Source organism: Acanthopagrus latus, chromosome 10 (genome assembly GCF_904848185.1).
Source record: "Acanthopagrus latus isolate v.2019 chromosome 10, fAcaLat1.1, whole genome shotgun sequence".
Taxonomy (NCBI): Eukaryota; Metazoa; Chordata; class Actinopteri; order Spariformes; family Sparidae; genus Acanthopagrus; species Acanthopagrus latus.
The window spans coordinates 5533775-5547252 of NC_051048.1; the positions used below are offsets into that span (position 1 = coordinate 5533775).

Sequence of the window (13478 nt, forward strand, 5' to 3'; positions counted from 1 at the left end):
TTTGTCGCATGATGATACTTGAGTCGCATCTCAGCTTGATTATTGATAACATCCATTGAGGTTAACAGACATGTTAACATTGAATAATCCAAACAATGAAGTCCAGTTACATTTACAGTTCATTAACTAGCATTTGGAACATGGACCGGACATGGACATACTGGCCATCCAAACCACTTTACTTTACATACGGCTCAATAAATCACTTGATGCAGCAGACGGACGGTTGTTCTGAAAATAGCGTGCCGAAAATATCCCTGCCGTGTGCCCCAAAAGTTGAATTATGGGTTTGTGTCCAAACCCCACTGCTGATTCTCACATTCAGCATCGTATTCATGCGTCAAAACTGCAGCTCTAATAGAAAAACCTTAAATTCTACATATGTCCTGTGTGAGTTTTGTCGCCCTCGTTGACGCACAGCGACCGTGCGTCTCCCTGCAGTGGATCCGGTGGCAGATGGAGGACTGGCAGCGAAGGAAGGGATCCGGTGCCAGGAGCCCTGCAGAGTTCACACTGGACCGTCACAACCCATTAGTGTCAACGCCTGGTGCACAGCAGAGGCCTGTGTTAGCACTTCGGAGATTTCGTGTCTGGAGTACAAAACAATGGGAAGACTGAGGTTCCAGAACAAAAATAAAAGTGTATTTGAATGTACGTGTCTTCCACGTAAACTGGACGTGATCATTTACGTCAGCAGCAACAGCAGTTAATTGTTGAAGGGCAACAGGAGACATGGATGTTAATAAAAGACACCAGAGCTGAATAGAAAAACAGGAGTGCCACCTACAGACAACCCAAGAAAAGTAACCACCCACACAGATGACAAACACCACATGCCACTAAACATGTCACCAAAATATAACTGGGGGAGGAACAAAAGGCATTCAGGGACTGTTTTTTCATAACAACTTATGAATTTTATTGCATTGTCACAAGCATCAGAAAGCAGTGAAAAATATCCATCACATTATTTCCTTTGTGTTTTTTTTCTTTTGTCCAACCAAAAGTCAAAAATATATTCTTTTCATACAAAAAAAAGCATTAACAGCCAGAAATATTTTGTAAAAACCTCACATAAATATTCCATTCATGCTCGTTCCAACACTTCATTGAAGCTACATCATGCTTCTACGGAGTGAAATCCTCCAGATGCCAATGATTTTTTGGCAGCAATGTTACAACAGCTGCAAAACTCTGGATGTCATGTACATCTTTGGATAGACACGTCTGTTAAAATTCAGCCTTGTGTTTAATGTTTTTTTTAGTTCATTTCTCTCAAATATGGACATTTGAGAAACCAAGTATATAAAACATGTTAAAAAGCTATTTGGGTCTGAGAATTTTAAAGAGGTTCACACACAAGGAACCTAAATAAGTAACATTTTTTAACTAAATATCAGAAAACGACTCAACATCTCCCATGATTCCACGCTACTTAATTTTTTGTTTGTTTGTTTGTTTTGTCTGGACTGAGAGACCCCAAGCAGCAGAAATACCACACTGCACATTTAATACATGAAGTGAAAGTCATTTGCATATTTTGCTGATCCGGCTCAAAGTCCACACAAACAAAAGCTTCGCTCTCGCACAGAAAAATGCTGCTCCCGAACGCCTCTTTCGGCAGTCCAGCCTTTAATTCCGCCACTTTGTGACATCACACTGCGTCACGTTGTCACACATTTCCATAATTTATGCCTTGCAGCCAGTTTGTCACTCTTAATGTTGCTGGGTCAGGCGTGTGTAAGCTGACCAATCAGAGCCTGACTGGGAATTCAGGAAGGGGTTCTTAAAGAGACAGGAGCTCAAACTGAGAAAATAATATGTATCGACCAAAATACGATTGTGAACGTGAAAATTAGCATAATGTGTACAGTGTTATCACTTTTTTTAATGGTGCAATAACAACTACTGGTGAATACAGTATATGAACCTGTTCTGATTTATAGTCAGTCTGTGTTTAAGGCGATTTTTGGCACCTGATGGTGAGCTGGCAGCAGAGTTGGTGAGAAAGCCAAACCATATGACCAGCATTGGCTCAGATATATACTGCTGACGGGGCAAAAGGGAGGTGTGAAGTTTTTGGTTTTTTTTTATTTTGGCTCAATGGTTTTTAAAATGTGCCCAACAACAACGGAAGATGAATAAATAAAGACTGTAAAACAAATAAAAAAGACATAAACAAAATGTTTTAAAAAGCCAAAACTAAAATAATGAGAAAAAAAATTAACGCAGTGAGCTTCTCTTACAAAACATAACCTTCCCTTGTGCAAGAAAGTATAATTAAAGCATTGAGAACTTGAGACACACTCAGTCAACCCCTCCTCTCTGGTCCCATCTGCTCCCTGAGTGCGGTGGCGGCAGGTCGACGCTAGGTGGTGCTGTCGGGTGGCGTTTCCTCTCTGCGGCGATGATGTGCATGGTGTTGTTGCTGCCATACTGAAATCCAGTCACGTTGCTCAGGTGGATGATGACGCGGGGCGAAGCAGGCGGAGGATAACAGGCTACGGCGTCGGGGCTGGAACACTGACGCTGCAGGTGTTTCATAAAAAAAATAAAAAAATAAAAAAATAAATAAAAAAGAGAGAGAGAGAGAGAGAAAAAACAGTTACAATATTTATCCAAGATAAGAACACAAGAGAAAACTTGTCTGTGACGTCAGTGGGGATGCCAAACAGAGGAAGTGGCTGGCTCACGGTGAACGGATCACTACTGAGGAAGTAGCAGAGAGTGAGGATTAAAAATACGAGTTGTTCAAGGTTAAATTCCAACCGACAGCGCCCACATAGTATGAAATTACCCACTGCGGCTTTTGAAGCAGAGACAGGAGCTGAATAATTAAACTTATTCTATGAGTAAAACATACGTGAAACTGTGGCATCAGCTTTGCCCTTAAAGCCTGCTGGGAAGGTTTGCCGGTCCTGCCCTGAGTCGACCCCTTGGTTGAAGGAAGCGGAGGCGAGGACTGAATAGGGTGCACAGAGGACACCTTCACTTTCTTGTCTACTGATGAGCGGCTCAGGTCAGCATCCCACCCACGTGTAGGTCGGGGTGAAGGCAGATCTGCAAGGGAAGATGCACGACAGTCGGTTCGTTTGTCTGGTTTGTGACGTAAAAACAAAAGTTCCCCACCGCTGCTGCTGCTGCTTCGGTGGTTCTCTACGCCGCTTCAACTTCCTTCTTACCTCTCACTCTTGCTTTGTCTCCTTGATCCGCGGCCCAACCGCCAGCCATTTCCTGCAACGAAAGGAAGTAAAGTCTGTTGGCTGTTTGTGAATTCACAGTGGCCAAGGTGATACGATAACTGGTGTCGGTTTTAACCTCCGAATTAAAGATAATGACGATCTGTTCAGAGGGAGATGGGTTGGAGTCGATGTGTTAATCAAATGTCAAAAACTCCTAATCTTGGTTCTATTAATATCTCGATTGTCCCAGATTGCCCAACATTGATCCAAACCAAACCATTTTTGCTGTGTTCACTCTTTTTCCTGTGAAAATTTCCCCTCGGCCACCAAGAAGTGATGTTTCCACAATGAAAAAAAAATAATAATAACATATGCGGTGAACAAACACCACAGCATTGACCAATTTGTGGCAAAGAAAGAGACAGTGTGTCACAGAACACATTGTGAGTCACAGTTGCATCAACACTGTGCTAGAAAGGGACCGAAGGATGATGTTAGTGTGTATTTTCTCCATTACTCATATCTAGAAATGGTTTTGGAACTTATCTTTAAAGTGTGTTAAAGACAAAAAGCAAGTGTTTCTCTATTAGAGGCTGAATTGTCTGAACCTCACCTGAACTGGCAGTCGCCCGGTCAGCACATTATCACAGTTCACAGCGTTAACTCTTTTACTCACTGCAACGAAAAACCCCAAAAAAGACAAAATACAACTGAGTGAATAAAGTGCTGTGAATATACAACAACGCCATAACTTTGGAAACAGTATTTCGACAATTAACTTTGGCTCAAGTTAGCCTGAAAGCTAATAAATAGGCTTTTTAATCGTAATAATAATCATTTTATTCTATTTATCAGTTTAAAAAGAAATACATTTGGCTGCAAACTTAAACGAAAAACAATAACAACAAAAAAAGAGTTACATAATTCAACATTTGGGATAATTTGGTTTCTTTTGGACAGTTAGCTGCAGCCAGCAGCATGTTAGCTTAGCACTGCGACTGGAGAAAGGTGAAAACACTTTCACATATAAAATGTTAATTAATGAGCTTTAAATGTACCTGAAGTGAGATTTTATAACTTTGGGCACAGCCGGGTTAACTTTTTCCCCATTTCCAGTGTTTTATGCTAAGCTAGGTGTGTCCTGGTTGTAGCTTCTTATTGGAAAAAGAGATCTGTGATTGCTTTCTATCTTCTTATAAACTTACAAACTACTCCTTTTGACTACTGAAGGAAGAGGTTGATACCACCCTCATGGCTGCTCGCTAACAGTGAGGCTACAGCCAGTAGCTGTTAGCTTAGCTAGCTGGTAGCAGGGGGAAACAAGCTAACCTGGCTCTTAACAAGTTGAAGAAAAACAGGCAAAGTGGGAAATTCATTTAATATAAAACGAACCTGAGTCAGTCTGAGTGATTTGAATCCCCTGAACTTGCTCTGTTAAACCCTCTGCTTCCTGTTTGTCCTGGAAAGAGGAAGGGAAAGAGCGAGTTAGGCCGTGACGTACGATCAATAATCGCTGCATCATGTCAAAAACTTTCCAGAGTGATTATGAAGAGATTTGTTCCTCACCAGCTTCTTCCGCACTTGATGTACTGCGTCATTGATTCCATGTTTGTGCATCTTATACAGTTCTTCTGTCTCAGTTGTGCACTCTGCAAATAACATGAAGATTCAACATTAGATCCAGGACTCACTCCGTCCACCAATTAGCTGTGCCGAGCTGACGGCCATGTTGGTCTTTGTGATGTATGTTGAGCGTGACGATGCAGATCACTGAGCAGTTTAAATCAATAAACATCATATGTGTCGTGCATTTATTTGTGTTTTCCTGACAGTTATTAGTTTATCACCATGGGAACATGAATGGCTGCACCAGATTTCATGGTGATCTATTTAAAAGTTGTTGACGCATGTATGACGGCCTGTACAAGAATTTCATCAGAATCCATCCAGCCGATAGACAAAGGAGTTTTCTCACTGTGTGATGAGGGCCTTTTGTCGGGTTTGGCCTCCCAGCATTTCTCCATGAGGTTCATCAGTCCAGTCAACCCTGCGAGCCCCGCAGCCTGACTCCTGATCTCGTCCAGCGACGGCCGGTCTCCCTGCGGGATGCGAAATTTCACGATGGTGGTCTTTGCATCTACAGAGGAGGCGTTAAAGAGGGCATGAGGTTTAAATGGTGAACCATCAAAAAAAAAAAAAAAACTACACCAGAGATCCTGAGTCGGCAGCCCTGTGATTGCCCGCCCTAAAGCCTACAACAGCCAATGAGTGATCCTGTGGACAAGAGACCAACACTCTCGTCTTCCTCCTCTCATAGAGCCACTTACACACCAGATTACTGATGTGTAGTGTAGTTAATTAATCAAATCAAGCAATTTATAGCCTAAACTTGGACGTTTATAGTTTTATGCATTTTGCACTTGTGTTGAATTATTTTATATGAACAAAGTTAGTGTAAATAAAGAAATAATAAACTATCATGAGTTTTTGCCTCTTTAACACTCAGACAGGGCTGTTGTGAGTTCACAAAATGGCATTTTTTTGCCAGACACCTGGATATTTGCTCATTAAACAAGGTCCAAGTGTTTGTTTTCAGTGATATTGGTTATAGGTAGGCAAAGAAAATAAATAACACAACTACAGAGCTTTTGACTGCTTGGGGTGGGAAATGACGACATAATGAGAGCACCTTCTCTGAACTCTACCGCTTGAAAGACTTCCGTTTCAGTTCAGTCTCACAACCTAATCAACTCCTTCTCTGAAGCAGCAGGCAGGTTGTTTTTTTTTTTTTTTTTAGCTCTGTTACATTCCAACCTACACTAAGCCGAGGTGTCACCTGTGCAAACGCATCTCTATACAGATCAGAGCCAGGAAAACAAGGCATCAGGTAGGCGCGGTCACACAGATTAATTCCAGACTTCCTGCGGCGTGCGTCATAATGGCAAAAACAATCTCACTCAAATAAGAGAAACAAAAGAGAAAGAAAGAAAGAAAGAAAGATGTTCTGAAACTGAGAAAGGCCAGAATGAAATGATGTCATCGTACCTTTCTGCACACATTCAGTTTGTGTATTTCATATGTATTATATCAACGTTTCTATGTCTGAAATACAACTTTTAGATGATATGTGTAAGAGCTACCCTTAGGTAAAAAAAAAAATGTGTGCAGCCGTCTTTGGTTCAAAAACAACAGATTTTTTACAGGAAGTTGGGATATTTTCCTGCCATGTTTGGCTCAACAGTGCCAGATATGTTAAGCCAAAACGTGATCTTTATCCCAACTCTAACCCCGTGGTCTCGTGTGCCTAAACCTAACCTGACCTTAACCACAGCGTTGTTATGCCACAACATAACGTTTCAAAGTTGAAACACGGACAAACTTCAAGTTTAAACATAATCTGTATGATGTGAAATGTGAAAATTAAAGACACCATAGTCACTTACTTGCGTACGGTTGCCTCCCTGTGACAATGGACCATAGGAGTATGCCATAACTGAAACAGAGACAGGGGGTAACAAGCCGGGGTTGAGTACTTGGCTAGCACTTGTTTTAATCCGCAAGTTGACTCGTGTCAGTCAGAGTGCACAGGGTTTTGGGATGAGGAAGCATCCCGAGCGCCTGGAGGTTTGATCATTTACGGTAAACGCTCTGAGTGATCTTATGATGTTTTGACTTCCTGCCAAGACTGAACATGTGTTTCACAAGACTGCATAAATGAATGCTCTATTGTTATTGCCAAGACTGAACATGTGTTTGACAAGACTGCATATATGAATGCTCTATTGTTATTGCTCAGATTAGTTGCTGTAGTATTCATTATATTGTAAATAAATCAGTGATGTGAATTGGTGGCTCGTACCTGTAGATATCGGAGGCCCGAGCGGGTCGGTATGACAGGTCAAACGCCTCCGGAGGCATGTAGCTAATCGTCCCTCCTTCCTCTTCACTGTCTTTCCCGGAACTCCGTGTCACGCTGTGGTAAAACCGGGCAAGGCCAAAATCTGTAAGCTGGAGAAAAGGAGGAAATGAGAAAAGTGACTTCGAGAGAAAAGGAAGTGGTCGGAGGAAGAGAGAGAGAACGGTCAGTGGTCCAACAGTCACATCTGCATTCACAAGTCAGAGTCTCTGATCAAGTTCACTCGCACGAGGAAAGAACACCTGAAAGAAACCCGACCACCCAGGAATACTGAACTGGAACTGAAGCACGCGACTAGATTCAGAGAAGTGTTTTTTTTCTCATATTTGTAGGTAAGTCTAAGGTTAGGATTGGAGCTAAACGACTGGTCGAGGTCCACACTGTAGGATTTAGTGGCATGTATGAAGTTGCAGATATGAGCTTCTATGCCCGCCCTAGAACCTACTACAGCCAATGAGTGACTTCTTCCCCCTCTCTCCTGAGACACCTGCACACCAGCCTCTAAATTATTGATGCATCATGTAGCCAACCAGATTAAAAATCTAGTCATGTATAGTTTATATCAATTCATAAAGGCCTAAACTCAGAAATAATGCAAGTTGTGTTGTTTCATGCTGTTTTTCCACCCGAGTTCTTGTTTTTGAGTATTTTATATCCACATGTTTAGCGTCAGTAAGGAAATAAAGAACTCTGATTCACTTTTTTTTCCCCTGTTACCTTCACATCTCCAGGAATAGAAACAGGTTAAAGATCTTTAGAGGAAATTAAGGAGAAGGCGAAACCAAAACCAAAATCAGAACTTTTATCTGACAAATACTCCTGAATGGTGATAATATGAAACCGTTACCTTTCCTAGTAAGTCACGTAAACCCAACAAACCTATTTAGTGTCGATAGAATCGACTATTAGGAAATGAAGTCAGTGTCAGTCAGCGGCAGCAGCAGGTCTGGCCGTCGACCTGTAAGCCTGGAACTCACCTTGGCATTGAGATCGGAGTCCAGCAGCACGTTGCTGGGCTTCAGGTCCAGGTGGAGCAGGGCGGGGTTCAGACTGTGGAGGAAGTTTACACCCAGGGCCACTTGGTGAGCCAGTCTGAAGACCAGCGGCCACGGTGGAGTCCCACATAAGGTCTTCTGATAGAAAAATGCAAGATTATATCCACAGTTACAATAGATAGATAGATAGATAGATAGATAGATAGATAGATAGATAGATAGATAGATAGATAGATAGATAGATAGATAGATCTGTCACCTGTAAGGAGGCCAATGATCCTCGCTCCATCAGCTCCATGACCAGGCCGAGCTGTATCAACGGGCCACATTGGGGCGGTTGACCCCTGAAGACCCCGCGGACCTGAATAACATGCGGGCTGCTTCCTTGGCGCATCATGTCGATCTCTCGGAGCAGAGAATCGCTTTTCCTGTGTGTGTTCATTTGAAATGTTAGTGACTCACACCTTTTTTTTACAGAAAAAAAAACAAAAAAAACCCTAGTCTTTCGTGGCCGCTTACCCGTCGTCGTGGTGAAGCAGTTTGATGGCCACGTCGCAGCACCACTTTTGATGCCTGGCTTTGTAGATCTGCCCGAAGCCCCCGGAGCCGATCACCTTCCAGTCCGTCAGGCTGGAGTCCTCGATCAGCACGGGGACCATGCAGCTGGACAGTGCCATAGTTCACTGCAGGGGGAAGTTATTCAGGTCAGCTGAAGGTCCAGAGGGGCAGTATGTAGTTTAGTCGACGGAGTTCAAACTCAGGAAATGAACATTTTGAATATTAATGAGGTAATATTGCAAACTCTAGAAGTGAAAAAAACAAGCTGTTCTGACGGGAAACACTTTTTTTGAAGCTAGAAAGGTGGCAGGGTCCGCCACATATAAACAAAGTCCTTTAAGGTCAGGGTGTGTATCCAGGTACAGGAGATCTGATTCAAATTCATTCTTCAAAACTACGTAGTGCTCCTTTAAGATCGATATCTTATATACTGACGATAGACACATCAAGTTTAAGTTTTCTCTCTAAATTATCCTAGAAAAGAAAGGGACAAAATGTCTGAAGGCTGAGTTTTCACTGCAGGAGCGTAAAGTGTGAGACGTATGATGTCTTTGGCACAAGAGTGACGATAGGTAGGTTGAAACAATCCCTCTTGGATTCATTCACAAAACAGAAACACTCACATTCTTTGTCTTCTTTCTCTTCAGCCGGAGGTTTAGAAGTCCTGTCTGTAGCTTGTCTCTGGCTCCTGGATGTCACACTGTTTCTATCTGGTCTGAACAGGAAGTAAACAAAGAGCCACAGTTAGTATCATATCATAGTTTTTCATGACTCCTGACTCTTTAAAGAAATGGCTTAAAGTGTCTCCTGGGGACCTTAACACCTCTTTCCAAAGTCTCATCTTAAAAAAATGTGCCCTAGTTTGGACATCAGAGTACAAAAGAACAGTCCTGGCATGTTTATGAAGCTTATAATGTTCACTTTTTCATCAGATTCAACCCTTTTATGCTTTAACTTCAGCTTTAAAGTTCAAGCAGCTCCCAACTAACACGTCCACAGCGCTTAAACATAAAAATTCCACAGGTGACACACGCTGAAAGGTAGGAAAAACATAGGAATTTCTCCAGCGTATCAGTCTTACAGACCAAGTAGTAATATCAAAGTGGATATTCAAAACCACTCACCCTCAGGGACACACTCCTCTTCGTCATTGCCCGACCGTACCGTCCGGAGGGAAAGAGTGTTAAAAAAACCCTCTGGCTCATTCAGTGACTTTTACACCAAGCAGTCAAAGCAGAAGTGAAACTGAGCGTCCCATAAATATCTCTGTCTTACTTCTGCTTCTGGACTCGACAGCCAGCACGGGCAAGTAGAGTGTGTTGACAACAGGTTTTTTTTCTGTTTGTGTAACTCTTCAGATTTAACGGCTGCTCGTGTGAACACATGTTCAGTTTATCAGAGAGCTGTTTTTGTTGTTGTTGTTGTTGTTGTTGTTGTATTTGTTTTTTGGTGAGATGTGATTTTAGTAGATTTCTTTAAATACATTCGGTCCTCTTTTTAGCAAAGCGTGAGTGTGGGTTTAAAGATGTGTCAGATGAGTTAAGCTCCACTTGGTTTCACAGTTTTACTGATCGTTTTCTCGTTTTGCTGCGATCAAGTCATTTTTAAAATGATTTTCAAAGCTCCCCGGCTGGATTCAAACGAGGGAGGCTTCGATTACTCATCTTAGACTATAGATGTTGTTGTTGTTTTAATATCACAATACAAGCACACAAGCTTTTTATTTAAATTACACACTGAAGATGATGTAGGAACGACTGTAAAGGCTATTTCTGAGTGTTGCCAGCAGAGGGTGCAGCCTCCAAAATGGCTTACAGTAAATGGGTTATTTACATAAAACAGCTGACTAACAAACCAGAATTACCTCATGCAATACCTGTAGAAAAAGGAGAAAGTCCCTTTAAAAAAAAAGACATTATTACGTTTAAAATGTCCATGTGACTCTATTAAGCTCTATGTAAAGTTTTTCTATCATGTTGATTCAATGTGAATAAACAAAAAACACTTAAATTAAGTTAGTTCCATGTTTAATTATTCATAATTTTTCTGTAATACTTGAAAAACTGCATTGACTTGATTTGATAGAAGCACTTTGCAATTAATGATGTGTTTGTTTGTAGTTATATGTAAAAGAATAATAACAGAATGGACACTTTAACATGTAATTGTAACACATGAAGTCAGTGTTCGGTGTGAGTCAGCTGTTTACTGTGAGATATTTTGAGGACAACGCCGTCTGCTGGCAGCACCCAAACATAGCCCTTATTTTTTTTTAGATCTTTGTTTATTGGGTGTACAACATGACTGTTCTGCCATAAAGTGTGATGTCACGTTCAGTTTTCGCTGACGCTGCCTTACGGGTGTTAAAAATAAAATTACAGGCTATGTTTTGAACTCCGAGGTTGTAGGTCGATGTTTCTGTGCTGGCATTCATTATGTAAAATGAGTCAGGGGAAAGTTACGCTGCAAACAAAGTGACATATACACAAGTATAATCCCTGGAGAAGGGTGTTTTATTGCCAGTCAGATGACAATGCATCAGAGGGCTGAAATGACATCTCCACTGGAACATCAGGTTAAAGGGGAAGTCCAGCTTAGAAGACAAACCACTACATACTTTTATCCACACCCCGTTGAGAGAAAACCTCCCTCTCCCGTCTTTTCTTGCTCATCCGGCACTTGTTTGAGTTTCTCTGCCGACTCCCTAAGTCTCTGTCTCTCTGTGCAAAACAAGTTTGTTATCTATAACCTTGGCCTGTCCGCCATCAACGCAGCTGTGTTCTTTTTCATACCCTGGCTTTTCTCTCCAATGTGTTAACCCCTCATAAAAAAAAAAGAGGATTATTGCTTGGAACCTGTGAATGAGTCAGGCAGGTGTATAAAAGTGCATGTCAGGCAATAATCACACAGGAAAATTAAAAGTAATAAATCTTAACAGAGAATGTTGCAAAGTCTTGTGGGGGGGTGATTCAGTCTGAAGACTCCAAGTGGTGACATGAAAACAAAACAGAGACTGTCGAGTCATTTTCAGGTGCATACTTTTATTTTTGGCGCCTGCTAGAAAATGTTTACATGGTTTAATGTTAATAAAAACACAATATTTTTTCAGAGTATCCATTGGTGCAGCACCTCTATTCACCCTCTGTCAGCCCCCCCTTCTTTCTTGGTGTTTATGCACCCACGACCTCTTTGTTGACATCACAACTTTTTTTTTAGCTTTAGCATTTTTTTTTTATATACTTTTGTGTTATTTGTCTAGCATCTAAACCTATTGTACAATCAAAAATGACAACTTACTTTCTTGTAGTAACATTTCCAAAAAAAGTTAAGCTAACACGACATGTGTAGTCCGCTCCTTATCTCTGCTTAGGCTAGCTGAGCTGCTACATTAGCAGCTACTAGCTTAACAGGCCCAAATCAAGATATACCTAGCTGCTAGCTGGGATAGTAGCATGGACAATAATGTCTGTATGGACTCCAAACTTGAGTGTTAAGTATTGTTTTTGTCATAATGTTTCATTACTATCAAATCATGTTTGGATTTAGACTGTCATTAGCATTTTTAACGAGATTACTCCACATGTTAGTTAGCCAGAGAGCTAGCTACTAACAGGCTACTAGAGTTAGCAGTATTCATTGCCTAGCTTGGAGGAGAAGTAGCTGACTGGCAAGTGTGCTAATCTTTTTATTACTGATTAAAACAGCAAATTAAATTACTTGTTTGTATCAACCGGGGATGAAATCTGATTTTTTTGGGCTAACCCTGTGAATTCTAGTAGCTAACAGCTAGCACCCAAGATAGTAAAAGTGTAAATAATGGTGTGTTTTCCTGCACAAACCCAGTCCAAAGCACTTAAATCAATGTATTACTAGCGTGTTTTATCAGGAATACTTGCACAAATCTCTAATTTAACTGTCGGAGTCGTGGTGCATTGTGGGAAATATAGGCTAATATGTTCGATATATAAAAAGATATTTCCGGTCCTGCTGCATCGTTTTTTATGCTTTTTTCCAGCTTTTCACACACATCAGCTCCTTCCTACTTCTTACACTACAGCAGGTGTCTATATTTTTTGTTTTTGTCAACAAATTCAAGAAAAAGACCAAAGTCAACAATGTGATCTCACATTCCTACTTTGTGACACTCATCCCCAAATGTATATTTACTTATAGACATGAATCCAAATAATAAATAATTTCCTCAAGCAGCTGGGCATTGTAGTTTTTTTCAAATGTCACTCAAATTAGCATAATCAGCTAATTTGCTGGGGACTATTTTCAGCTGCAGATGAATATATGTTCATAACAGTGTATCTTATTATTGTTTTATTGTCTTGTTTGTACTTTAAATGCCCATGGATGTTATTTCACCCCTGAACAAACACAGGAAGCAGAGTAGCAGGAGTAGGAGGTGACGTTTCTCTTTCCGTCTTTGTCACAAACAAACTCCAAAAAAAAAAAGAAGAAGAAAAAAAAAAGAATGGAGGCTCTGAAACCTTATTGTAAACACACATGAAGTGTGGGGAGATACGTGGAGTGTTTCCAAGCAGCGACCTCTGTGAAGCCCGTCTGTCTGTCTGTCTGTGTCAACCAAGAGTTAACATTTAAAAAAAAAAAAAAAAAAAAAAAAAAATAGACAGAAAAACCCCGCTTCTGACGTCACTGGAAATCCCCTATATCTGCTGTCTGACTCTGACACAAAGTCAACACATTCAAATAAAAATAAATGTCAGAACCACATCCCGTTAAGTTTTGTATTGTATAGTGTATAATAATAATAATAACAATACTAAAAATAATGTTTATAAAATGCACCGGAAATGAACT

The 13478-nt window shown here is 40.9% G+C and overlaps 1 protein-coding gene across 2 annotated transcripts; it reads right to left on the reverse strand.

Annotated features, from left to right (window-relative positions):
- Positions 1-894: 894 nt before the first annotated feature.
- Positions 895-9919, reverse strand: ripk3 (receptor-interacting serine-threonine kinase 3). Of its 2 annotated transcripts, none has more exons than XM_037112239.1 (14): positions 9776-9919; positions 9275-9366; positions 8613-8776; positions 8353-8521; positions 8076-8228; positions 7042-7190; positions 6626-6675; positions 5158-5319; positions 4749-4831; positions 4575-4641; positions 3796-3857; positions 3183-3234; positions 2864-3060; positions 895-2529 (listed from the first exon to the last, which is right to left on the reverse strand). In XM_037112239.1, exons 3-14 carry the CDS (start codon positions 8768-8770, stop codon positions 2308-2310), a joined length of 1524 nt encoding a protein of 507 aa, XP_036968134.1. In that variant the 5' UTR covers positions 8771-8776; positions 9275-9366; positions 9776-9919; the 3' UTR covers positions 895-2307. The 2 variants fall into 2 exon arrangements, with proteins under 2 accessions (XP_036968134.1, XP_036968133.1); XM_037112238.1 differs by having other exon boundaries at positions 8076-8231; positions 9776-9918.
- Between the last annotated feature and the right edge of the window lie 3559 nt (positions 9920-13478).